Source organism: Astatotilapia calliptera, chromosome 7 (assembly GCF_964374335.1).
Source record: "Astatotilapia calliptera chromosome 7, fAstCal68.1, whole genome shotgun sequence".
NCBI lineage: Eukaryota > Metazoa > Chordata > Actinopteri > Cichliformes > Cichlidae > Astatotilapia > Astatotilapia calliptera.
This window is the reverse complement of record NC_137428.1, coordinates 31862047-31886700: the sequence shown is the minus strand read 5'-3', so window position 1 is coordinate 31886700 and position 24654 is coordinate 31862047. Positions and strand designations below refer to the sequence as shown.

Sequence of the window (24654 nt, the reverse complement as noted above, 5' to 3'; positions counted from 1 at the left end):
GTGAAAATATTCTTCAATGAACAAATGTTTTAAACCCAGGATATCATTCATAACCATCCATAAATATTGTTTATTTACTCGTGTAGTTGAAATCCTGGTCCTGGATGTCAACACAGAGAATGAGCAGGAATGTGTTGCTTATTAATGAGAGGACAGATTAGCTTTTTGGTCTCAGGGAGAAGCATTGTCTCCAAGTATTAGGGAAGAGGAATTAGAAATGTTTGCGTAAATATATTTACTGGACCTTGTACTGTCTGGCAACAGAGATGGAAAATGCCTGATCAGGAAAACACAAGCAGGGAGGGAGAAAATGAGACCTCTAAAGTTTTGAGAGGGGTAGGCAGAGATAAGAGGTGTGAATGGAAAAAATTATGTGGAAGTGAGTTCAGCATTATCTGCTCTGGTGGCTATGGATAAAAGAAGGACGTGGAATATGGTAAGATATTTTAAACAATGACATATTTATGTATAGTAATCCTTGAGCATTCTAGCACCCGAGGAAGGCACTATAAAACAGGAAAAACCTGGGGAAAAAAGCAACAAAAAAGACAAGGCAAGCAGTTGTAAAGACCTTTTAAGTTTCCCATATCTGAGGCACTGTTTACATCTACTCAGTTAGTTAAATTGATAGCACTTAAGTGAATTTAAAAACGGTTGTATTATTCCAGTAGAGGATTAAGCTGGTCTGGATACATATTTAAACAATTGCTTGAAGGGCAGTGACATTACAGCTGTATGGACAATATATTGAAATACTCAACACTCATTTTATATAGCTGTGCATTACTTAATTTGTTTACTTTTGTGTCACTTTTTGCATTACTTTTCTGCTATTCTTGCAATTATTAGTGCAAAGTTGATTAAAAACGAGCCCAACTTTACTCAATGTCTTTGTGACCGCAGTTCTACTGTAGAAACAGGCAGCATTTCCTTTGGTGGATGCCCATTTCAGCAAGACTATAGTTACAGTGGGTTGTTATTTTAATTTCTTGGATGGGTTGGTCCAGTTCTTGGAAGGACTAGCCACTTTTTGAAGAATGCCACATAATGCAAAGTACTTCCCAGCCTTAGAGCTGCATGCCCTGCTTTTAAATGATACTAATCCACTATCCCACATTTTTCCCTGTTTGATTTTTAGGAAATCGCATTATGTATTCATAAACTTGGTAGTTTAGGTTAGATGAGCTTTTAAGCTCAGTCACAGATTTTCTGTTGATTGCGCTGTTAATAAACTATTTTGGCACGGCTCAGTTTTCTTAAACATTTGCTCACTCAACTCAAATTTGGCCTTTTTACAGTGTGGAAAATGTGGCCAAGGTCCCATTGCTAAGCGGAGTAAGGAAAACAAGCACGTGTCAAGGTCTTAAACAGTAAGCAACTAGCTTAGAGTGTTGTATAGATAACACTACATTGCCACATGATATGCATCATTGGGAATAGAGTGCTTCTATGTTCCTTTATAGAGTTTTAAGACCCGAACTCTTCCACGGCATGCATTTTTAATTTCTCTTTGATATTTGGGCATATTGGGGCCCGATGCATATTGGGGCTTATTTTTGTTTTTATGAAAAATCAGAGCCACATATGAGGATATTTGTTTCAAATTTTGATAGAACAGTAGCAGTATAATGTCCTCGTAAGTGGATATCAGGCACTTGTAGAGCAAAATTGAGTATTTTGGTCCAAATAACCCAAAATGTGATGTCCACATATGTGGACGCCAGGTCCTAGGAGGTTAAAGCACGTTTAAATTGTAAATGTATTTGTATAGTGCTTTACTAGTCCCTAAGGACCCCAAAGCGTTTTACACATTCAGTCATTCACCCATTCACGCACACATTCACACACTGGTGATGGCAGCTACATTGTAGCCACAGCCACCCTGGGGTGCACTGACAAAGGCGAGGCTGCCGAACACTGGCGCCACCGGGCCCTCTGACCACCACCAGTAGGCAACAGGTGAAGTGTCTTGCCCGAGGACACAACGACCGAGACTGTCCAAGCTGGGGCTCGAACCGGCAACCTTCCGATTACAAGGCGAACTCCCAACTCTTGAGCCGATTTATGGGTGATTTAACCTGGATTTTATACAGATATGCATGCTGTACTTCTCCTTAACCTCCACTTTTCAAATGACTCACTGTATAAATTTTTTCTTGTTTATACGTTTTGTTAAAAAAATTATTTAAAAACTTGAACAAAACAAAACTTGAACAAAATGATTTAGCCTATGGTATGATGAGGAATGGGCGATGAAATATTTACTCAAACAAACAAAGGTGTTCAGAATATGGATGTTTTACTGTGTAGAGAGTATAGCCAAGCACTCACTGAGGAGTAAAGTAGTTAAAAAAAACAATTTATTCAGGTCTGAAAAAGCTAGCAGGCTAGAGATGGTGGACAGTCATCAATATGAATACCTCGTGTGAGATATCAGGTTAGAATTTGTTTTATCCAAGGATCTGAATAAATATTCCCTTTACCCATTCATGCCTGTCAACAAATATTTACCTTTTTTCACATTAGACAACAGTAAATATGACAATGTCGCCCATGAGAAATTAAAACTGTTTCCAGACATAGTGTACCTAACATTGTTGACTTTGTTGATCTCATAAAGTGATAGCTTTAGACACCAGTATCCATTCTCAAATAGCTGCCCAGAGTTTGCACTAGACCTTATTTATGTTTGTTTTTTGAAATAAGGAAAAAATCCTTGGATGTCTATAGTGGACTTTGGGTTTGTGTGTTTTGTCTTACAGTAACATGTCTTACAGTAACATTCGACTTGAGCATGCTACACATGTTGTGCTAGTCCTCCACCTGGTAGTTGGTAATGTGTTCTTCTAGTTTTGTTCTTTAGTGGTGGTAGGCAGACAGCTAATACATGCATCACAACCACCTTCTGCTGTTAGTATCTCATTAAATAATAGTAAAGATTGGTAAAACATAGAAAATACATATTTTAAGACCATTCCTGCATAAATCACTGCTGTGCAAAGGTTGAATTGTCACTACACTTTTGAATGTGGGACCTCCATCATTGGACTCTTCAGCACATACTGTAGTGCAATAGGCAAATCATAATATAGTGTAAAGTTTCATAATACTATTATTATATGAATTAGTGTTATAATACCCGAGTGTTGGGTAGCTCCACCTAAGTAATGTAGCTAAGTCTGTGTAAAAATGGAGATCGCAGTCTGAGGTTTAAAGTTGCTGAGTGTGTGATGTGTGACATTACGGCACTGAATGTAACACTGCTGTGCCAGAACACCAGTGGAAAGTGGAGTCTTTGCTCCCCTATCTGGTTTTCAAAAACATCTTTAGGCGATTCAATTTTGCGAGACACTGATGGTGCCTTAGTTTTTTGGCAAACACACATGCTACACCTACTAGAAAGGAAGCAGTACCAATGGATCAGTCTGATATTTTCCTTAAAAATTTTGATTGTTAAAAGATGTTATGAAAAAAAAATATATAAGATGATTTAAATCAGCTGTAAATTTCTGATAAATGAGTTTGTAATCATGGGTTTAAACTGTTTTAACCTGGAACTGAGCTTGTGCCAGTACTAATAAGAAGATATGGCTGAACATATAAAAGTAGGACTTCTAAATCTAAATAAATGGTTTCTGATTATCTGAAATTATGTAGAGCTAAAATAAATTTATTTTTTTTAGGGTTTACTTGTCTTTTGTGACAAAGTAGTCAGCTTTATAGTTTTGCATAAGTTTCGTTACTTAAAAATATTTTAAAATTGTGTCACATAACTTCAAATAGATAGCAAATGGTCTTTAAAATGGAGGCATTACAAAGTACATTGTACAATACTTGGTACAGCAGCTTGAATTTGTGAATCCAGTGAGTGAATATGATGAACATTATCTCTTTGAGATAGCTGATCTGCACTGATGCTGCTTAACGGCATAATTAAGTATCTTTAGTCCAATGGTGTGGGTTTACATGGCAAACAATAGGTGTGAGTGTTTCGACACCACTACACCCTACCATTGTGTTTTGCCCTGTGTATCACTATGCTTTTGTTTTGCTCTGAGCTCATTATGCAGCCGTCATCCTATTTGGCTTACATTAAGTCCTACCATTAACTGTATTATTTTATTCACAACACTCTAAATCAGTGTCTAAAATTTACTAAACACATCGTAACCATTGCTTAGACATTGGCAAACTCACAGCACTTACATCAGCCAAACACAACACCTTCATGTCCAGATGAAAGCTGATTATTTATTTTATGGTTTAAACAAACATATGATCTCTTTTGCTGAGATGCCAAGAACCAGAGGTGAATGGTTTAAAGTGCTTTTGAATAGACATCGACATATTTGTATTGCTAGTATAACACAAAATTATGATGGAAGTATTGTGATTCCTCAAAATCTGCTGTAAATGGTAACATAGGGAACTATGAATTATTTTTTCCACTATTTACAAAAGTAAAATAGGATTCATTATTAAATTGATTTGTAGTCTCAACAAATGATATTTTGCAACCTATTCTTTTTTTCATGTTTGTCTAATCCACACACATGCTATGTTGAGAATTACGACAATGATTGAGAAGGTAGCAGTGAAAATGTCTGTTGTCTAAATTTTGGCGCACAGTGAAAAAAAAAAAAGCCATTAACTAAGAAAAAAAGACATTGATATCAAATAAGAGTTTATCTCATGTCTTTTGTGTCATGTATTGCTAAAATCTTGCCGTAGGTATTATTATAGGAACCAAAAAGTATGTCTGAAGCTTTTTGGAACAAACTTTTTTTCCCCCTGAAACGAAACAATGATTCCTAGACTCAGATTGCTTTTTTAAGGTTGTCTTTGGAAAGGATATACGATATTGTGCAGAAGTCTTGAATCACAGCTCATTTTTAGGGTGAATTGTTCTTTACTTTGTGAAGAACTTTTTCTTTTCTTTTTCTTTTTTTTTTCTTTCTTTTTTTTTTTACCGAGTTTTACAATAATTTTTTTAAAGTGCTATTGACTAATAGCTCCCCAGACCCTTTGATAGGAGCAGCCTGTCATTAAAGTACAGTTTGTTTCCATTTAGTTGAACCTGTCAAAAATGTGAGATAAGACAGTTTGACAGGCAAATAGTATTTTTGTGCCAACAAGATGATTCTCAAAAAGCTATTAGCTTAAAACTTGGGACATCTTGTTATAGTGTGAACTGTATCCTTAAAAAAACTGGACAAGTGCAAGGCGAAAGAAGTTGCACCAAAAAAAGAGCCAAAATCCTATTTACAGCTAAGGAAATTGGGGGGGAAATCCAGCAAAACCTGACACAGCACCTGAGAGATGCACCTTTAGCTGATTCATCTGCTGTTCACTGAAGCTTCTTAAGAAAGGGCACCAGTGAGAAAAGACTGACGTATTCCAAATTACACAAGAACTGGATTGAAAATCAGTGGTAACAAGTGTTAAGGACTGATTAATCTAGAGCTGGGCGATAGAACGATAACGATATGTATCGCGATATAACTTTTACTCGATAGAGAAATTAAGCTATCGCGATAGACCTCGCCGCTCTTGTCCTCTTAAAAAAAAAAAAAAAAAAAAAAAAAGGTCAGCCGATCCAAATTCAGTAGCGCAGAGCCGAACCAATCACAGCCGCAGCGTCACGTCGCGTGACTTGTTACGTACAGCACAAGTGCCAAGCCGCACGTGTGTTTGTTTGGGAAGCAGCCAGCGGGTAATGGAGCCAGCGGGTAATGGAGCCAGCGCGTAATGGAGGAAATGAGTGTGCCGACTAGAAAAATCAACCGAGCGTGACCGAAGAGAAAACAGATGATGGTTCCAATGCCGGAGAGATTGTCGAACGGAAGAGCCATAGAAGTTCCGTAGTGTGAAGGTATTTCGGCTATTTCAAGTCTGACAAAAAACAGAGTAGCGTGCACTGTAAATTGTGCCGAAAGCAAGTCTGGAAATACAATAAACTGGTGCATGCGTCACACTGTGCGCCACGTTATTGTTTCGGTGAAATGAATTTCTACAATACTGTTAATTCTACTCTCTGCAGTGTTTAAATGCTTACATATACACACAGTTACTGTCCCTCCACACATACGACTCGGTTCTGCTTCTATGCCCCAGCTTTGTTTACTTTTTCCCACCGAGGCTTCTAGACTTCTGATTGGCCAACATTTCTGCACGGTTAGGAATCTAGCGCCACCTGCTGCTTTGGCATGTTCATAGCAGCGTTTTCCTTCATTTCTGCCTTTATGTGTGGACGGGATTATTTTTTAAAACGAAAACGGAAAATCTCCGTTTTCAAAAATACCCGTGTACGTGTGGACGTAGCCTCAGTCTCTGACTGGAAGCGCTAATTCATCATTCGGCTTTTGTCAGACTAAAGTAACTGTTAAAACTGTTTGAAAAGCTCAGCTATACAACAAGGAGAGATTGAGAATTTCCTTTTAGTTCTCAGTTTACTTGATATTGACAAAAGTTAGTCAGTTTTGTCTGTTCTTCTGTAAAACAAACTAAGATTTATTTTTAGAATTAATACTTTATTTCTAAGTGGAATTGACAATTTAGTCTGTTTCGTTTGTTCTATTTTGAAACTTAAACGCTTTAGCGGCTGCCTTTTGTGTAGTTTGCAATATTTGCCTTTATTTATCTGAAAAAGTCTCATGTTCCTTAAGTACATCTACCCTGTTGAACTTATTATGGGAAATAAATATTTAAATAAAAACAAGCTGCTGATTATTTCACATTTTACTTGTGAGCAACGGCACATTTAAATCTTACAAATATAGTTATTTGGCTTATATCGTGATAGATATCGTTATCGCCTGAAATGAAAAAAACATATCGTGATATGAAAAAATCTCATATCGCCCAGCTCTAGATTAATCCAAATGTCAAATACCTGATTCTAATTGTTGTTGATATACACAGAAGAGGTAAGGGGAGAGGAACAACAGTGAGTGTCTACAGTCATGTGTAGACTCTCACAGTTGGAGGCTCTGTCATGGGTTGGGGCTGCATTTCAACCAGTGGTTTTGGGGATTGTATCAAAATTGATATAATTATGAACTCAGAAAAGTACCATGAGATTTTGATCCACCATCTGGAAACCATCTGATTGGCAGCGGCTTCATTTTCTTCAGTATGACAACAATCCCAAACACACTGCTAATGCAATAAAAGCATACCTGGATAGAAAAACACAGTGGAGCACTATCATCCATGGATTGGCCTTTCCAAAACCTGGATCTCAGCATTGTTGAAGCAGTGTGGGATGACCTTGGCAAAGATTGAAGCAAAATGCAGCCAAGATCCAAAGAAGAGCCCTAGAAAAACATCGAGAAAATAGGGTGCATTTTGCACAACATTGTATATAAGCTTAAAAGTCAAAGAACTTCTAACCACTCTCTTTGAAATGTTTCTCACTGTTATGCTATTCTATAATGACCATGCCATAAAACTGTAAATATTAAAGAAACTTGACTATAAGGTGGTGATGTTAGTATACGTACTCATGGAAAAATCTCGAGTGTACATTAGACTAAAAAGAAGAAAAAAAGAAATAGTCCCCTGGATTTGGAGGTGGAGGTTAATTAATCTAGCACTTGATTTCTCCGCCTACTCCCTTCTTTGTGTTTCTTGTTATTGTCGGATTTCATACCACGAAAAGACTGTTAGATAAGCTCACTGAAGGTCTCTGTGGCCTTCTAACTCGCTCCTGATATTTTCTTTCATGAACCATGTTTCTCTCTGACATTGAAAGAAGTGCAGTTTCTGTACAAATAAAAGAGGTTTGTTCTTACCTCATTGTGATGACTTCACCAGGCAGGATTAACCCACAATCAACCCTACATTTTCATTTATACAAACATGACATTGAGCAGTTCAAAAGAGTGAAGTTGAATTATGAGTAACTTTATAACATTATAAAATCACTGTGCTTCTTATTCTTTGCTGTGGGTCAAACCTATTTTTCTGGATTTATTTTTAATTTTTTTTAAACATGCCTGATTAAACATTTTTATATGTTATTTACTGATGTGTGTCTCATATGGATAAAGAAGCAGTCAGGAAGGGTTCATGTGACTGTCCCTGAGCTTGTGTGGAGTTGGAACTTTCTTTTTCTTTTTTCTTTTTTTTTGAAGTCCTTGCTTGCCTTGTCTGTTTTTTAATCACACTACACAGGAAGACATCCATAGTTTTGCGTCTTGTTGTTTAAAGTAAAATTGTTGCAAGTTATGTGGTTATGTAACAAAGGATAAAAGCATTTAAAGCTCGGTGCACTTTCTCACATTCACACATCTGACCAATCATTGTGTGAAATATAATGAGAGGGTTTGCTGAAATGATCTGGTTTCTGAAAGTTCCAACAGGAAGTTTTTAGAGAGTATCATCCCCTTATCTCATTTCGCAGTTTCTACATATTTGATTTTTTTCCCCTCGCCTCCTCTCTGTGTGCGTCAGTCCCTCCTACCTCAGACACAGGAGGAAGAGATGCGAGGAGATAGGAGTCGAGGCAACTGGCATTTTACAAAATGAGACATTCGTGGTTGGCAGCCGTCAGTTTAAAGCAATGTCAATTAGCTATGACGGGTGGCACGGCTGCACCATGCTTTGCCTCTTGAATACACTTAATAGTGTTCCAAAAATTTTATAGATTTAATTTTATACACAATGCTAAATTGCAATCAAGCTGTACTTTGCATGTAGTGCTAATTAGGAAATGTAGCATGCCAACAGTGCAGATGCAGACATCATCATGCCTCATATCTTAGTTTAAGAATGCCAGCAGATAATTAGACTTTAGCTCCAATCATCACAGTGATTGGAGCCTAAACACTGAACCTTCATTGTCTTAAATTCAGAACATCTGGGAAAAGAAATGGAGAATTTATAGAAAACTTGAAGATAGATGACTTCTCCAACACATGTGGAGCTGACGATCTTTTTTTTTTTTTGGCAAATGGAAACCTAGAGTCTTGTCCAACATATTTTCACTTTTGTTTTATTTGGGAAATCTGTTTTTAATTTTGAGGAGAAAAAAATCTCTCAACAGTTCCACCACTGAGAGATGGAGGCAAACAGTGGTCTTGGCCAGGCTCTATGCATTTTTGGACTTGGATAGTTTCTGATACTGAATTTTCAGTAATAAGGAAGAAGCATGTACGGCATGATTTGTCAAGTAATTGCATGGAACATGTTTCTAAGCCATTTATACATCGGTATGTAGTTTCTGCTGTGAGGAAACTGACAAAAGAAATGGAAAATTCAGGTTGTTTATGGGCACATTTTTGTTTTCATACCAATTTTCTAGTACAAAATGGACCCAGAATGGAGGTGATGATGATGATAATGCTGCTGCTGCTCATGTTAATGCTTTAAAATAACTCCTAATCATAATGCTACCTCTATTCCTGACTCGATCTCTCTTTCTTTCTAGATGCCAGGCCTTTTGTTCAGCCCTGTGTGTCTGACAGTCATCTGGTTTTTATCGTGGTCACTGTGTCCCAGTTGTGCTCAGATCTGGACCGATGAAGGTGAGACACATGCGCACACACAAACTGCATTTGAACACTTTGCGGAAAGACCTTTTCTGTTTTAACAAGAAGATCTGTGACAGTGCACTTTCAAATTCATGTGCAAACACATGTACTTACACACATATTGTGTTAAGGATCAGGGACAGATTCCTGTGTCAGCTATTTTGGGTGCTCTTGACTTATCTTGACTGCAAGTACTTGTGAGATATAAAGCTCCTGCAACAGAATGGAAGAAGGAAACATATTTTTAATTTCTTTTTTTTTTTTTAAACCCAGTGCATTTACTATGAAAAATGAAATTGTTAGAAGAGCCGTGACCAGAGAAAGTCTCATTACTCACTTTTGTTCCAACAAGAATTTTATTGTTGAGCCTTTTTGGCCTTAGTGCACAGATTTCTACAGCATTGAGATTCTTTCTTTCTCACTTTCTTTTTTTCTTAATTACTCCAACAAAATGAACAGCTTGCCCATAGACCTTCAGCTGAAACTGTCAAAATGTTTCCTTTTCAGTTCTCCTTTTTTCCCCTTCTTTTCCCTGCAGCAATTCCACACTCAGTTTTTATTGTCTGGAAAATACTAAGTTTCACACAGCTTGCAATTTCTGTGTCCACCCTGCCATCGGATTTCAATGTTAGGAGAGACCTGCAACCTTCCTGTGTGTGTGTGTGTGTGTGTGTGTGTGTGTGTGGGTGTGTGTGTGTGTGTGTGTGTGTGTGTGCCTATGCACGTGTGTCCATGTATGTGGGTATGTGTACTTAAATGCACATTTATGTGTGTGGTTTTATGTCTGTGTGCGCCTGTGCACATGTCTGGGTCCTCTTGCCAGAGGCAGAATCAGATATGAGTGGAACGCTGCGGGTTTGGGGAATAATGTACTTCACTGCCAATAAAACATGAATACACACATTCAGACCAGCCAAATCTTTGAGCTGCACCAAGGCCCCGGGTAGGACACATACATGCTCACACACTCACAAACGCAGAAACAGAGGGAGGATTTTGTGTGTGTGTGTGTGTGTGTGTGTGTGTGTGTGTGTGTGTGTGTGTGTGTGTGTGTGTGTGTGTGTGTGTGTGTGTGTGTGTGTGTGTTTTCAGTGGTTGAAGGGGAAAAGAAAATCTGGGTAAAGCTGTTGGGAGAGGCTCTACAAGAACAAAAGTGGAGGGAAGGAAAGTATTACACAGAAGATGAAACAATACGAAAAGATAAAGGTGAAAGGTAATATTTAACCTACTACGCTTGTTTTGTTATATGGACACAAGTGGGGTTGAATGATTAAACCTTTTTATATAGAAGTTACAGTTAAATGGCTACTGGTTTAGCTTGCAGGTTAAGCAGGTACCCACATCCCAAAAGGCTAAATGCAGCAGCCCAATCTCAACTTGGACCCGAGGGCCTTTGGTGCATGTATGCCCTCACACGCTTTCTCCCTGTTTTCTGTTCACTGCACAATGCACACGTATCTAATCAAGGTGGAAAGTCGAAATGCATAATTAAAATAAGAAATTGCAATGCAATATATTCATTACACATAAATTGAAATGTTGCATATCTTTTCTTTTATTTTGATAATTATGACTTATAGCACATGGAAATTAGAAATCAATTATCTCAGATTATTAGAACATTTACTAAGATCAATCAAAAAAGGATTTACAATAAAGAAATATATAACTTCTAAAAAGTATGTCTTATTTGCTTGTGGCTCCTTTACCATGAATCACTCAATCACTGCTGGGTAGCTTTGATAACATACCTTAGCTCACCTGTATTTTGGAGTTGGTTATTTCTCATCTTTCGGACAAATACCTCTGGCTGTCCAACAAAGCACAGTAGTGACATCAGGAAACAATTTGGCAGTAGTTTGGGCACCATGGGGAAATGCCAAGTCCTACTGGAAAAGGAAATAGTTGGCTTTAGACTTTGGATAAAACCAACCACCACCAACATCGGTTGATGGTATGGCACGCCAAATCATTAAAGACTCCAGATATGTCAGTCTGTACTTCAAACACCTTGGATTCTGTGCCTTCAAGTCTCTAAGACCTTGATCTAGCAATCGTAAAAGTAAAGTATTTATTTATTTTTCAGAAATCTGTAGTTTTGTTTTTTGGATTTTTTTTTGTTTGAGTTTTGCCTGAACCCTTACAAGCTTTTTTTCTTTTAATGTTTCCAGATCTTACTCATTAAGTTGTTGATTGAAGAGCAATTAAACTGATCAAATTAATTCAAACCGTAAATAACAAGATGCAGGCTTATTTTTATTTCCATTATTGAAACTGGAGAGCGTTTTTCTCATTTTGAAAGTTTTAGATGTATCTTTCTATCACAGCTCTGTTTCTAATGTCACTCAGCTTTGTACTCTCCTCTTTGAGCATTTATCTCCTACGCTCAAAAATATAAATGCAACCACAAAGTCACTGTGGATCATTGTTCCTCTTTTCCCAGCGGTCTCATTTTGCACAGCTACTAACAGCAGGAGTGCCAGTGAAAACCAAATATTGAAACTGCTGTCAGTAAAGTCGTCATCTTGAGTATGTGTCAAATTTAATTTAGGATTTACTTAGTTGGTCCCCAAAGGGCATACGCAGTTGTTATGGGAGGGGGAAAAATAATATATGTAACAACATATAGTAGATGCCTCTTCTTCTCCATGTGATTTCTGAACATAAAAGGAGGTTTCAGCTTAATGAAGCCACTTTATTAAGTTTGTTACAAGATAATAAGATACAAAAAAAGCTGAATTAATGGAAAATGCAGAATCACAAACCTGGGGTAGATTGTTTGCTACCAAGGGAGGAGAGGTCGGCAGGGAGTATGCATGCCTGAGTGATTGAGGTTAACATTAATGAAGGTGTGTTCGTGGCAGACTGGCAGTCAGTGTTTTTGTTTTGTTTTTCTTTTCCTTCACACTGAATCTACTATAAATGCTGGCATTCACTTTTTGTAGCCAAGCTAAACATACACACAGATACTCATACTGGAGATAGTGTATCAAGTTTGCAAATCACTACAGCCACCTCAAATATTTGCTCAGGTATACACTAGTCTTAGTATTCCTTCAAATCTGCACCACCCTGCAATTTTGTGTGACAGCATGTTGTAGTTTTGCAGATTACAAAGAATATTACTGATATCAAAATTTCATATCCAGAGTCATTAGTATCCATTGTTGCTGGATTTAAATTGGAGAATGATCTTTAAAACTACAAGGTTACATCTGTATCTAATCTTACATTGTTTAATAAATAATATACCAAAAAGCCCTAAACTGTTAGGTTGCCATAGTTGTCTATGGATTAAAGCATAGCTGCAGCAAAGCTGGTGAAGAGGAGGATATCAGAGATAAAACCTAAAAAATCTCAGCAGATAAAACTAAAGTTATCTCCATTATTCAATACAGCAGTAATTTGAAATAGAAATAAATACAAGTCACCGTGAAATATGTTACTGTGTCTTTGTGAAGTTAAGACTGGGAAACCAAGGTGATTTTGAGTCTTCTGTAATCAATGAGTGAGCGTTATCAACAAGAAAATTGAAGGTTCCATATTGTAGAAAGTGAACACTTTTCATATTACAGCACTTCCAAGTTTAAAACTCTCACACGACCTGCCGTACTGTCTCCTTTTGTAGAAGCCAGTACGACAGGATGTTCCTGGTATTTTGGTGAAACGTTTCACTGATCCTCTGTCCATTATTAAATGGCTCCCAGATTGGATTTGCTGATACACAGTAATATTACTTTAATGATGGAGCAGCTTTATACTGTGAGCCAAAGTCTCCTCAGCCTGGTGTCTGCAGGATCCCTTGCCTTGTATGGTCATGTTATTGTGACACGGCAGAATATACTGTAAATGGTGCCGCTTGAATCACATTAATACAGACAATGCTGACACATGGTATGTTAGATTGTGCAATGTGCAGATACTGCAAGCCAGACAACACAGTGCTTTAATATTTTATGCGATGTCTGTGTTTGCAGTGTCAGGCGAGCAGTATGGGCGCTTGGAGTCGAATGTGACACTGGCATGCAATAATTCGGAAATCAGGTAAGGAAGAAAAAAGAGCAACACACTAGCACACTTGTTGTGGTGTTGGAAAGAGTTGTTCAGTATAGCATCTCCATGCATTTGCACGCAGAGCAAATTTGTCATAAAGGTTTTGATGATATTAATTGATATACTGAAAAACTGTTAGACTCATTGTTTTTCTTAGTTATTTTCTTACTCAGAAGGTTCATTTTTAATGTTGGTGTCAAAAGAAGTTTGCCATAGTCCCCAGTGTCATCGGCCTAGAAACCAGTTTGCGGCCATCTGTTAACTACCATTAGGGTCATTAAGGAAGCTGTTTCGAGAGTGGTTGCTGGAGTGTGCTGTGAATTCAATCGCTAAGCCTCAGTCATATTGGCTTAAGGCCAGTCAGTCACTGGTAACCACTGGTCGCTGGGGAATTGTGCGTGTATTCCCAGAGCGGTTGCAGGAAATTGCTTGCTTTTGCCAGGTTAAATTCATTGCAAAGAAGTACATGTTAATGCCCCCAAAACCTCCTCTGATTACTTTGGTCACTTCAGTTTGCTGCTATTTCCTGTAGTATGTAGGGTAGACATCGAATTGACACACAAAGACTTGCCACTTACTTGCTAAGATGCAGTGCAAATCAGGAAAATATAATGTTGCACCTTTTTAAATGTGCTGGTTTCAGCTGTAAAGCACAATTTTTCAAGTTTTACTACAATTTGGTGGTTTGGTGCAGATAGGCCAGGGTCTTGGGTGAACCATGGGTGAATGCGGCAATCCTCTAGCAACCAAAGCAATCACAAGGAGGTTTTTAGTACTCCTTCCTCAACCAATTTTAGCCAACAACCACTTGCCAGCCAATAGGAATATATTTTTCACTAGTGACTGGAGGTTGCCAAGTGGTCTTTAGGCCTGCTTAACCGAGGCCTTAATTACAACAAAGAAACTTAACAGCAGATATCTTACTTAAAAGAAAAACCCGTAAGCTTTACAGAGATGAGACAAAAATAAGATACTACACATAACTGAAGCATAATGCCAGCAAATTCCATAGGAAAAGATTCTGAAGAATTAGTTGATTATACGAACATATACTGTGTCGTCCACAGGACTATAGAAACCTTATCTTTTTATGGCGTATACCTAATTGCTCAAATGGTCAGTCTCAGGTATATTCATGCCTTTACTCTACTGCTAAAATTGTTCATTGTCCTGTAGTGTATTGTATGTGCCTTCATCCTGTTTTTGTCATGCTTGAGTGAAGCACTGGCGTGTTTAACAGTAGTTTTCTGCCCATACAGTTACTATTGGCTTCAATAGCTGCAAGTTAACAGTTATCATTAATTTGGTTAACTTTACTTGCACCTTTCTTGTCATAATGCAGCTAAATAATGTACATGACTTGACATGAATAAGGACGGCTTCTTAATGGCATCAACAAACTGTGCATTTTGTTATTGTTTGACTTACATAGCAGAAGAAAGTAGTGTGTTGCTCAAAAAAAGTAATAAGATGTACTTCTTTATTTTAAACAAAAGGGGGGCTGGCACAATAAAAATGAATGTAATATAACCTGTACTGATGTTGTGTTAGTTGTAGTTTCTTTATAAATGAATGTTGTAACATGTATGTTTTTGATATTAGGTGCTTACTGTTATTGTTCTAATCTAGGATTGGAGTTGAGATAAAGTCCCCTAAAGCATAATAACCAAAGTCTAACATGTCCCTGACTAGGTTACCTGTGTCGTGGCATCTCAGCCACAGCGCAGTGTTACCATGGCATCAAGTGACACCAAATGGAAGCTTAGTCCTGCTGCGTGTCAACCATTCAGCGCAGGGCACCTACAGCTGCTATGACAACAGTGGGCGGCTCCTCCGTTCTATAAAACTCAGGCTGGGCCGTAAGTGTTCCTGTGACTTGTTAAGCTTGCTCTTAATTTATGGGTTAGCACCATTAAAAAGGTCTGTTCTGTATCTAGTCTTTTGGCATGGGACTGCAGCCTTCAAAAATTCAGTTTTCTAAGCAGAAACCTGTTTGCATCCCTGTGTTACAGGCCCCATGTATACAGTAAGTCTCCCAATCCCCTACAGATCTTAGAGGAAGTTTATGTTTGTGCCCCTGAGAAATTCTCATTTCTTTTACAAATTTATCTCAACATGTTTTTATTTCCCTCTGGATCTGCATTTTTAATGAAGGAATTTAACAGGACAACTTACTGAAACAGTGATAATCAGAGCACCAATGCTGGTCCTCAGAGGAAACTGGTCTTATCGTTTATCAATTAGACAAAATTGCCTCCCACTTCCTATAACTGTCTTGCACAGGAAGCATCTCCCTAAGTAGGCTTCCTTTTGAAGTTCAGGGAATTTTTCCATGGTACTGGTCATTCAATATTTTGGTTAATGTGCAGGAAACTAGGGCACAGACACCGAGCTGTTAATTTTAGACTTGAAGACAAGCCATATAAACTTTAAAATATATAACAACTTATAACAGAGCTCTGAAAAACATCACTCCCTTTCTATCCTGAAAATGATCTATGCCTTACTACTGTTCCCCAGATCCCCCTGGGCGGCTGACCATTTCCTGTCAAGTGCCCAATCACACACATGTTCGCTGCTCCTGGGTAGAAACTGTAAAGACCTTTCTGCCAGCAGAGTATAATGCCTCCTTCAGGTAAGAGCTAGTTACTGCACAGAGTTGAATTTTGAATGCAGTGTGTATAGTTTGAGTAGTATGCTAATATATAGTATATATCAAATTATCCTTCTTTGAGTCTGCTGTTCTTCCTCCAACTTGTCATATGGCTCTTAAGCTGGGCACGCATACCTTTGCAAACTGTAGTGTTCTCAAACAGGAAACAATACACATTTAAAGTGTTTTCATGGACTGCAGTAGACACTAGCAGGAACAAGACTGACTCTTAAGGACTGCTGAGTAAAGATTAGACATTCAGCTGGTGGACAATTCAACAAATAAATAATAAGTGTAAACAAATACAGTCACAATATGACTTTTCTACTCTGAGATGTAAGCATACTGAATCACTGAACCACAAAAGGGCTATTAGATCTGTTACCTTTTTGCTGTTGAGGTAAATAATTTCACTTGTGCCATTGTCATTTCTGTTCATTTTATCTTTTGTCTCACTGGTAAATGTTTGGCACACTTCGAAAAAATTCTTATTGGGAAACACTAGAAGAGACTGATTCTTAATAATTCATCTGGAATTTACAGACCACACACTACACAGCTTTATCTGGTCACTGTAAACACCATAAGCCTTGGCGGAACAGACTCTCAGAGCTGACATGTACACACTACATTTATATCAGCCTGACATTTATTTAGAGGCTTCAGTATTGAGCTGTGGTGAATTGGTTGTACTATCTTTGCTGTTTTTATCACATATTTCAGTTGTCATTAACTCTAAATAGCATTTTTTGTGTGTTTTTAAGCAATGGTAAAGAGTGGAGCCCATGCATCGTGGACGTCACCCAGAAGCACTGCGATGTAGTTCACCCTGCTTTCTGGCAGCCCATCCATACCCTTAGAATCACAGAGACGAATGCACTTGGGTCTAAGAATACAACTGCCAGTGTTAAATTACACGAGCTATGTAAGATCACGCTAAACACACTTGTGTAATATAGACCTCATATATACATTACATTTTAAGGATTTTTTTCCCATTTCCAAAATATTACCTGCATTATGAATAAACACACAAAACAAATTCTGGGAACACAAAGTGGAATTTCACACATGCACAGGTAAAGTTAAAGCAAACTGGTGTGTACAGAAGACAATGCATCATGATATCTAATGACACACGCCTGTCTTTGTTACTGCTGTTATGACCATGCCCTTGTGATTCTCATATTATGACCTAATTCATCCTGTTTTGCTGCATCACTGTCAAAGATTTACAGTTAACAAACAGTCAGGTGAATAAACAACACTGAGACACTTGTGTAGGTTAACGTGCTGCACGGGTGAAAAGCTCAGAGCGAATCACCCCGAACTGCAGTATTCGTTTATTTTTATAGGTTACATCGTCAATATGCAAATATAATCACATTTCCTGTTACGCAGGTCCTGATGCTGTCTGTGTGTAAGCTGTGTGTGTGTGTCACAGAGTATGTGTGTTGCAGGTCAATTTCTAAGAATAATATAATGCAAGTCAACTTCTGCGGATATGTATTTCTGTACTGGTCTCTTGCGGTAAATGCCAGTGTCACAGGGTCAGCTTCCTGTTTCTACAGAAAACTGTGTCTGGTGAAATATGTATAACATAACTTTTGAAGAATAAGCAAATAAAACAATAAAAACTACCTAACAATCACTGTCTACATTTTCACTGCTCTCGAATAGAGGCGTTCATAGCTGTTTGAGATCTGTGAATGGCCATTAGATGTTGTTCACCATTTTTCCCATTCTCTGCATTTTTGTTTAACACACAGGTGAGGGCAATATTTAAAACAATGACAATAGTTAATGAAATCATTGAAGTTAAATTGGATTCATTGTACCAGTTGTACCAGGTCATGATTTTGTTTCAACATACTTTATTTCATTAACGTCATTATTTTAGAGTTTTTGATCACCAATAGTAACATCAAAGTAAAACAGCATGAGAGATTTTGTATGTTTTTTGCCCAGTGAAAATAACAAAATATAATACTTAATCAAATTTGATTTAATCCTGTGTTTTCCAGTAAAACCAGACCCTCCAGAGTCAGTGTTGGTGAAGGAACTTGGAGGGTATCCAAAGAAGCTACTGATCTCATGGAGATTTCCCTCTTCCTGGCCCCAGCATGATGCTTTTCCTTTGATATTTCATATCAGATATAGGCCACAGGGCTCTATGTTCTGGTCAGAGGTTCGTAAGCAAGACCGTTGATTTCACTTCAATGTCGATGGGGTTGTAGTTAGGAATAAACTTGAACATGCACATTGGAGAAAATATAAAAAATGTTTCAAATATTTTACCAGCAGTTGAAAATAATTTTTTGATTTCCAACTGATAAAGCACAACTTTCTGCTTGTGGGCAGAAACTGAGATAAAACATTAAAAGCCGCACAACTGTTTCACTGTTTTTGTTTTGGTAGGTCACTTTAAACACACTACAGCTAAACACAAAGGGGGAAGTGTTGGTCATGAACTTCTGCATTGCGGTTTCTTTGTTTTAACTTTCCAAGTTGACTGCTACCATCTTGTTTGTGTGTGTGTGTGTGTGTGTGTGTGTGTGTGTGTGTGTGTGTGTGTGTGTGTGTGTGTGTGTGTGTGTGTGTTCCTTCCCTGACATGTTTCTCTCTCTTTTTAACCAGATTTACTCTTTGGATAATTCAATTGTAATATGGGACGCTCTGGCAGGCCACCTTCACCAGGTTCAGGTCCGAACCCGTGATGAAATTAACGCGGAGAGCCAGTGGAGTGAATGGTCTCCTCTGCTACTCGGCAGGCCCTGGGAAGGTAGGAGGAAAAATTAAAGTAGTCCGTATCAGTCATTTTATTTTGAGAGTAAATTTACGATGCAAAAAGCGATCAATAAATTAAGGCATTATATAGATTTGATTAAAAGGTAACACGATCAAATAATTATCTTTAAATACACTTAAAGTTGAATCACATTCAGTTAAGAGTAGTATTAGAACTTTTATTAAAGGCTTTGTACTATTCCTGTCTACTGACTGAAGTAAAAAACTTACTCTGGGCCTGTGTTTGCCTTACAGACTATACCACCCCTGAGCCTGATGTGGAGCCAGAGGACATCTTTACTCTCCCAACCAAATCAAAGCCTGAAGCCTCCACTCCAAAGTCACGGGGTAAGACACCAAATGAAAACTGTTATTACAATCAGCTATGTTGGGGGTCAACTAGAGTGCAGCTAATGTCACTAGATTAGTACTACACCACCTAGGTTGCTACCACAATTACCACAACCCCTTTTAGCACTACTAATATTAGACCTGCTCTGTAACAGTTGCTATTACCGTTTCATTACTAAGTAATTTTAACCATAAATGATTTTCATTTATTAGCATGTTTTTAGCAGATTGTTTTTTTCCGCTCTCCCTCTGTCTAGATTTTACTCAGTTATCTTCAACAGCTGAGAAGCTGAGGCATTATTTACAGTTATTAGAGGAATTAAACACATAGCAGTAGAATGAAAATTATGTTTATATATGCATTTTGCTTTCCTATAGCACTTAGAAAGGTCTTTCTGGTTCTTTGACCCAATAGCCCCTTGAATTAGTGTGGATGGCCTGACCTTATGTTTTGTAAAAGTTTTACAAAACATAAGACATTTTTAACTCGAGAGTCCCAGACTCCGGGTTAGGTTCGGAGAGTAGTCTGGCACTTAGTTGTGGTTGTCAAACTTAAGGGTAAGAGGCTTGGGGATGCGTTAATGTCTGCGATGTCATCACAAAGACAGCCAATTATACATTTCCCTTGTGTGTATGTGTGGTCCTCCTCCTCCCCCTCACACATAGCATGGGGTAGACAGCAGTCACTGTGGAGGAAATACAACTATCAGAGAACAATTTTTAGCCAAAATATGAGCACCTCTTGTCCAAGTGATTTTTAAGTGCACTTGATACTGCACTTACTCCAGTTTCCAGTAACATGCCCAACAAGTTTGAAGTGGATCAGATGAACAGTTACTGAGATAGAGGGGAAAAAAGAGAAATATGTTTTTTTAATGATGTAGGTGTCCTTCAGTGTATCTATTGGCCCTTTTTTGAGCATATATTAGATGAAAATGATTGAAAACCACTGAACTATGCGAATCATAGCCTAATAAGCGCAAGACGAGATGTTTTTACCTTGTGTTTTGGTGGCATTGAGAAGGCTCATCGGGCATTGATGCAGCAGCAATCTCTAGGAAGGCATTTATTATGGTTATTACTTGTTACTTGATAGAACAGTGCAAGTAGCTTGTGCCTGGCTTCATCACCAAATTACATATAATTGCAGTAATTGGCACCTGTGGGTTGTCATGTTTTCTACGATGCTGTGTGCACACTGGATGAAAGCAAAGTACATGGCAAGCTCAGGTATACATGGGAAAAAAACAGAGTTAAAAGCAGCCTGCAGCTGCAAGCATGCCGTCTAAAATATACACATCCAGGATACGCACAACAAGTATACACCCACCCACACGCAGTATATACAAGGAGACAACTACAGGTTTGGCAGTGGAGGACAGGCTAAAAGCCTGTGACTGGTGCTGTTGGATTATTTAAACTGGTGTCCTGTGAAGCAGATGTCTTCTTCTATTTGTGTCAGCGTGTGAGAGAAAGCACTGTCGTTTGCAGATGTGCTCATAAATCACCTTTTAATGCTGTCAGTAATATGCACTTTTGCTTTTTCGTTTTTGGATGTGTTGGTACTTTTACAGTTCGGGTTGATGTTTTCTCTCATTTGTGTATGTGAAAGCGAGTTGTTTACTCCTCTCAGTATAATAAATGCATGTTTGGATGAAAAGCCATAATGGCAGATTTCAAATTAGCTTCTCACCAGGGAGTAATTAAATCCAGGAACACACACAGCTTTTTTTCTTTCCATTTTTGTCTCACATAGATGTGTAAACTTCTTTTTTTTTCTCCCCATGTTATGCCAATTTGGACTTTTATTGTATTTATTTCACTGCACTTTTACATCTGCTTATTCCATCATGTGTGCGTTCGTCTCTCTGCAATGTCCTGTGTGAATTCTGTCATCTGTCCTTCTCTGTACCTCCCACCCTGCTTGTTTTGCTGAACCTCCCTTCTCCTCTGCTCCTCTTCTCTTCCCACCCAGGTTCTAAACACGGGGATGAAGGTAATTTAGGTCTGGTGATTCTCCTGGTTTTGTTCTCAGTGGTCATCCTCACCACCATCTTTTCCCTCATCTTTGTTGTGTGGTAAGAAAAATACACACACAGGCATATCCCACATCCACAGTCCATGACTGTGTGGTCTGTGTCTCTGTTTTAGTTTGAGTAACATTTTTTTTCTTTGTTTTTTTTTTTTTTTTGGATAGCCTGGCATTCTTAAAGTTTTTGTCAGTCAGTGTTGATGTTTCATTTTGTATATCCAGGATGAGACAGAGGCGACGTGATCATGCCACCAAACAAGAGCTCACCTCTATGGTCAAGATGAAGTCCATCCCAATCTAATGTAAGAAACTGTTACTATTTTTTAGAGGCTTTTTGCCATTTTTATTCCCCCCCTTACATAAACTATGCTGCATATGTGAACATACCTGTCTGTTTTTGTGTTTAGATGAGCACATTTGGGAGTTTTGACAGTTTCAGACATTTCAATGGTGAACAGATTCTGTGGCAAGGAGATAATTAAACTCCTAATTAAATGTCACTTCTTTCAAATTTGTATAAGTACAGCAAAATGCCCTCAAAAGAGCACTAAGCTAGTGAGCCACTGCCTAAAGAAGAACCAAAATGGTTCAAAAGAATGCTATAAACAACATTCAGACAACCCTTCAGATAGCTAGCCAACTTGTGATTATAAGGCTAACACACATACACACACACACACACACACACACACACACACACACACACACACACAGATTATAACCCTCTAAGTATGGCTGTATATCTGTCATCTAACTCTGCTATTTAAATCTGTGCTTTTGTAAAACCTTTTTCCCTCCTGCTTCCCTCTACTCTGCTCTCCTTCACGTGCTCCCTTCCCATCTTCATTTTTCATCAGCTTTTTCTCCTCTCATCTCAGGTTAATTTGAAACATCTTCAACCCATCAGCCCCTTCTGGGGTTTCACCAGTGTGTCAGCCTGTACCATTCCCCGCTGTTAACATGCTGACCGTCCGTATTTGGCTATATTAACCACAGAGCGTCATTCAAGAGTCCATCCAGAATCCAAGGCAGCAGGAACTAACTCATGTAAAGAGCTTGACAAAGTAAGGTCATTACCAGTTTATATCGGCTGACTGATGGACAGTTTTTTTGAAAGATTTCCTTGGACATATTCAGTGACTACAAGTGCACTACCCATAATGCAACATGAGACTCCTACCTGCCGTCCATGGGTATAGGGACAGTCCTCTTCACTTCAGCAATGCTCACTACTACACACGACTGTAGGAGCAACACTGCACAGGGACATATGAGTTCACTCATAACCAGTGCTCTGTCAAGTCTCCCCAAACATTTTTTTTTAACTTTTAAGCAACAAATAAGGAAAAACAAGTGCAGCTGCCAAACAGGAGCAAAGGGGAACATTGTTTCTGGAACAACTCGTCACCCAGAACTCCTCACACTCTCAATCACTGTGAGAGGTAACACATGTTCATTCTCACCTCGACTGATTGACCAACTCAATGCTGTGAAGGAAGCAACACTTCTGCTAATTTCTGTGCGTGTCTGATGCCAAAGAAGCAATGACGGGCATTATGGGCTCAGGTGGGAGGCAGGGAGCAACCTGTCACCTGCTGCTGGCATGAGGGAGAATATGGACATAGAGAATGAGGTCCGGGGTTTAATAGACTTTGTTTCATTTATGACAAGTGATTTTATGTTGCATGATATCCCTGTTATGTTGTCTGGCATATTAAGTAAAGGTTTTTTTTCTTTTATTGTAGTTCTTTCTGTCCATCCATTCACTGTTTCTAAATGTGTGTGAATGAAAGACTCGCATAAAAGAAAGAGGGAAAGATACTGGCCTTTCACAGATCACCAGCATTATGAAAATACATGGATTCTTAGTCATCTAGAGAATATTAGAGCATACATATTCAGCTGTTTTGTCAATGCCAATAATGCCAATAATAATAACCCCAGGGTCATTGTGTTAAAAAAAATGGGAGTATGTTTTGTTCAGATTCATTATTAAGTCAAACCATGAAATCATAAGAAAAAGAGGAAAGTAGTAAATCTGAAGAGCTGGAACTTAAAATTTAATTGGAATAGATGAAAATTGTTGTCATAAACTGACTGGTGTAGTCAGCCTTTTAAAGACAAAATATGACATAATGAGGCCGTTAAAAAAAGTTTCCTTATCATGTTTTTTATTTTATTTTTATTTTTTTAATAAATTACAAGATTAGAGTGATGTTACTAATGAAATGAGGGCAAAGGTTTAGATCAAAAGGGGCCCTCAAAGGGCCTTTGAGGGGACAAAAGCAAAAAGTGCTACAAAGTAGCTTGCTTTATTGTAACACGAAACATGGAAAGTGATGCAGAAAGTGCTGCATTTGATATCATTAGGAACAATGTGTGTACTCGCACGCCTCATATCTGTCCATACACGAGAGAGGTGCATTCTGGGTGGTTACTACGGTCTTGTTCACCATAGTAACTAACATCGAAAGGGGTACGCAGCACTAGGCTTTCACTGCAGTTACTAAAATGAATGTAAACGATGGTTTTAGGATGCTGATTTTTCTTGGGGTTTTTGTTTGTTTTTTAGGGGACATTTGGGGAGAGGAAATAAACAGCGGGGCATTGGCACAGATCGAATAGTTGCCATCAACTGCAGAGATTGTACAAGAACCACCTGCATCAGCTGTTCAATTAACCTTTGAGTTTATGAGGTAGATCAGTGCATGCTGGGCGGTGGTGGAGATGAGCACGCACGCAATAAACTGACAAGAGTAACCCTCGCTCACTGTACATCTGTCTCAAAACCCATCGCCTCACGGAAAACACTCGATTTCTGGGTGGCCAACACTTAAAAATACCTCCGATACAGCTTGTCTGCTTTAGTCCTGCTTTTCACACCTGTGCCTATAAACCTTGTGTCCTGCTAGCTTTGCACCACAGATGGAACCGAGAGGCTCTTCTGCTTGAGAAGCAATTTTTCTTTCTTTCTTTCTGCTGGTTTGGTTGTTACATTCTGCTCATCTAAGGCTGTGTAGTTTCTTTTGCTGGCTGTCATTTCAGAAACACAAGGTGCATCCAAGTCCAACTTCTTTTTGTTTTTCCCAGTTTGGCAACTGTATTGTCTCTCAAGCTAGCTCCACATATTATGCATGGATCCAGTTGAAGCTTTTTTGTATATTATTGTATATCAAACTTTTAAAAAATGCATACCTATGTTATATGTGGTGTTTATATGTAAGGAAAAAACATAATCTTTGGGG

At 38.4% G+C, this 24654-nt stretch overlaps 1 protein-coding gene across 3 annotated transcripts in view; it reads left to right on the top strand.

Moving 5' to 3' along the window:
• il11ra (interleukin 11 receptor subunit alpha) overlaps positions 1 to 24169 on the top strand; it is a 52642-nt gene extending 28473 nt beyond the window's left edge. Inside the window, exons 2-12 of one of the 3 annotated variants that reach the window (XM_080304421.1) lie at positions 9431 to 9527; positions 13511 to 13577; positions 15279 to 15445; positions 16107 to 16221; positions 17004 to 17164; positions 18264 to 18427; positions 18877 to 19021; positions 19282 to 19374; positions 21353 to 21455; positions 21632 to 21711; positions 23982 to 24169. In XM_080304421.1, coding sequence (XP_080160547.1) covers positions 9431 to 9527; positions 13511 to 13577; positions 15279 to 15445; positions 16107 to 16221; positions 17004 to 17164; positions 18264 to 18427; positions 18877 to 19021; positions 19282 to 19374; positions 21353 to 21455; positions 21632 to 21710 — 1191 coding nt within the window. In that variant the 3' untranslated portion in view covers position 21711; positions 23982 to 24169. Of the gene's footprint in view, positions 1 to 9430; positions 9528 to 13510; positions 13578 to 15278; positions 15446 to 16106; positions 16222 to 17003; positions 17165 to 18263; positions 18428 to 18876; positions 19022 to 19281; positions 19375 to 21352; positions 21456 to 21631; positions 21712 to 22266; positions 23149 to 23981 lie in introns of those variants that run through there. The other 2 variants (XM_026174230.2, XM_026174231.2) reach the window with 2 other exon arrangements.
• The last annotated feature ends 485 nt before the right edge of the window (positions 24170 to 24654 follow it).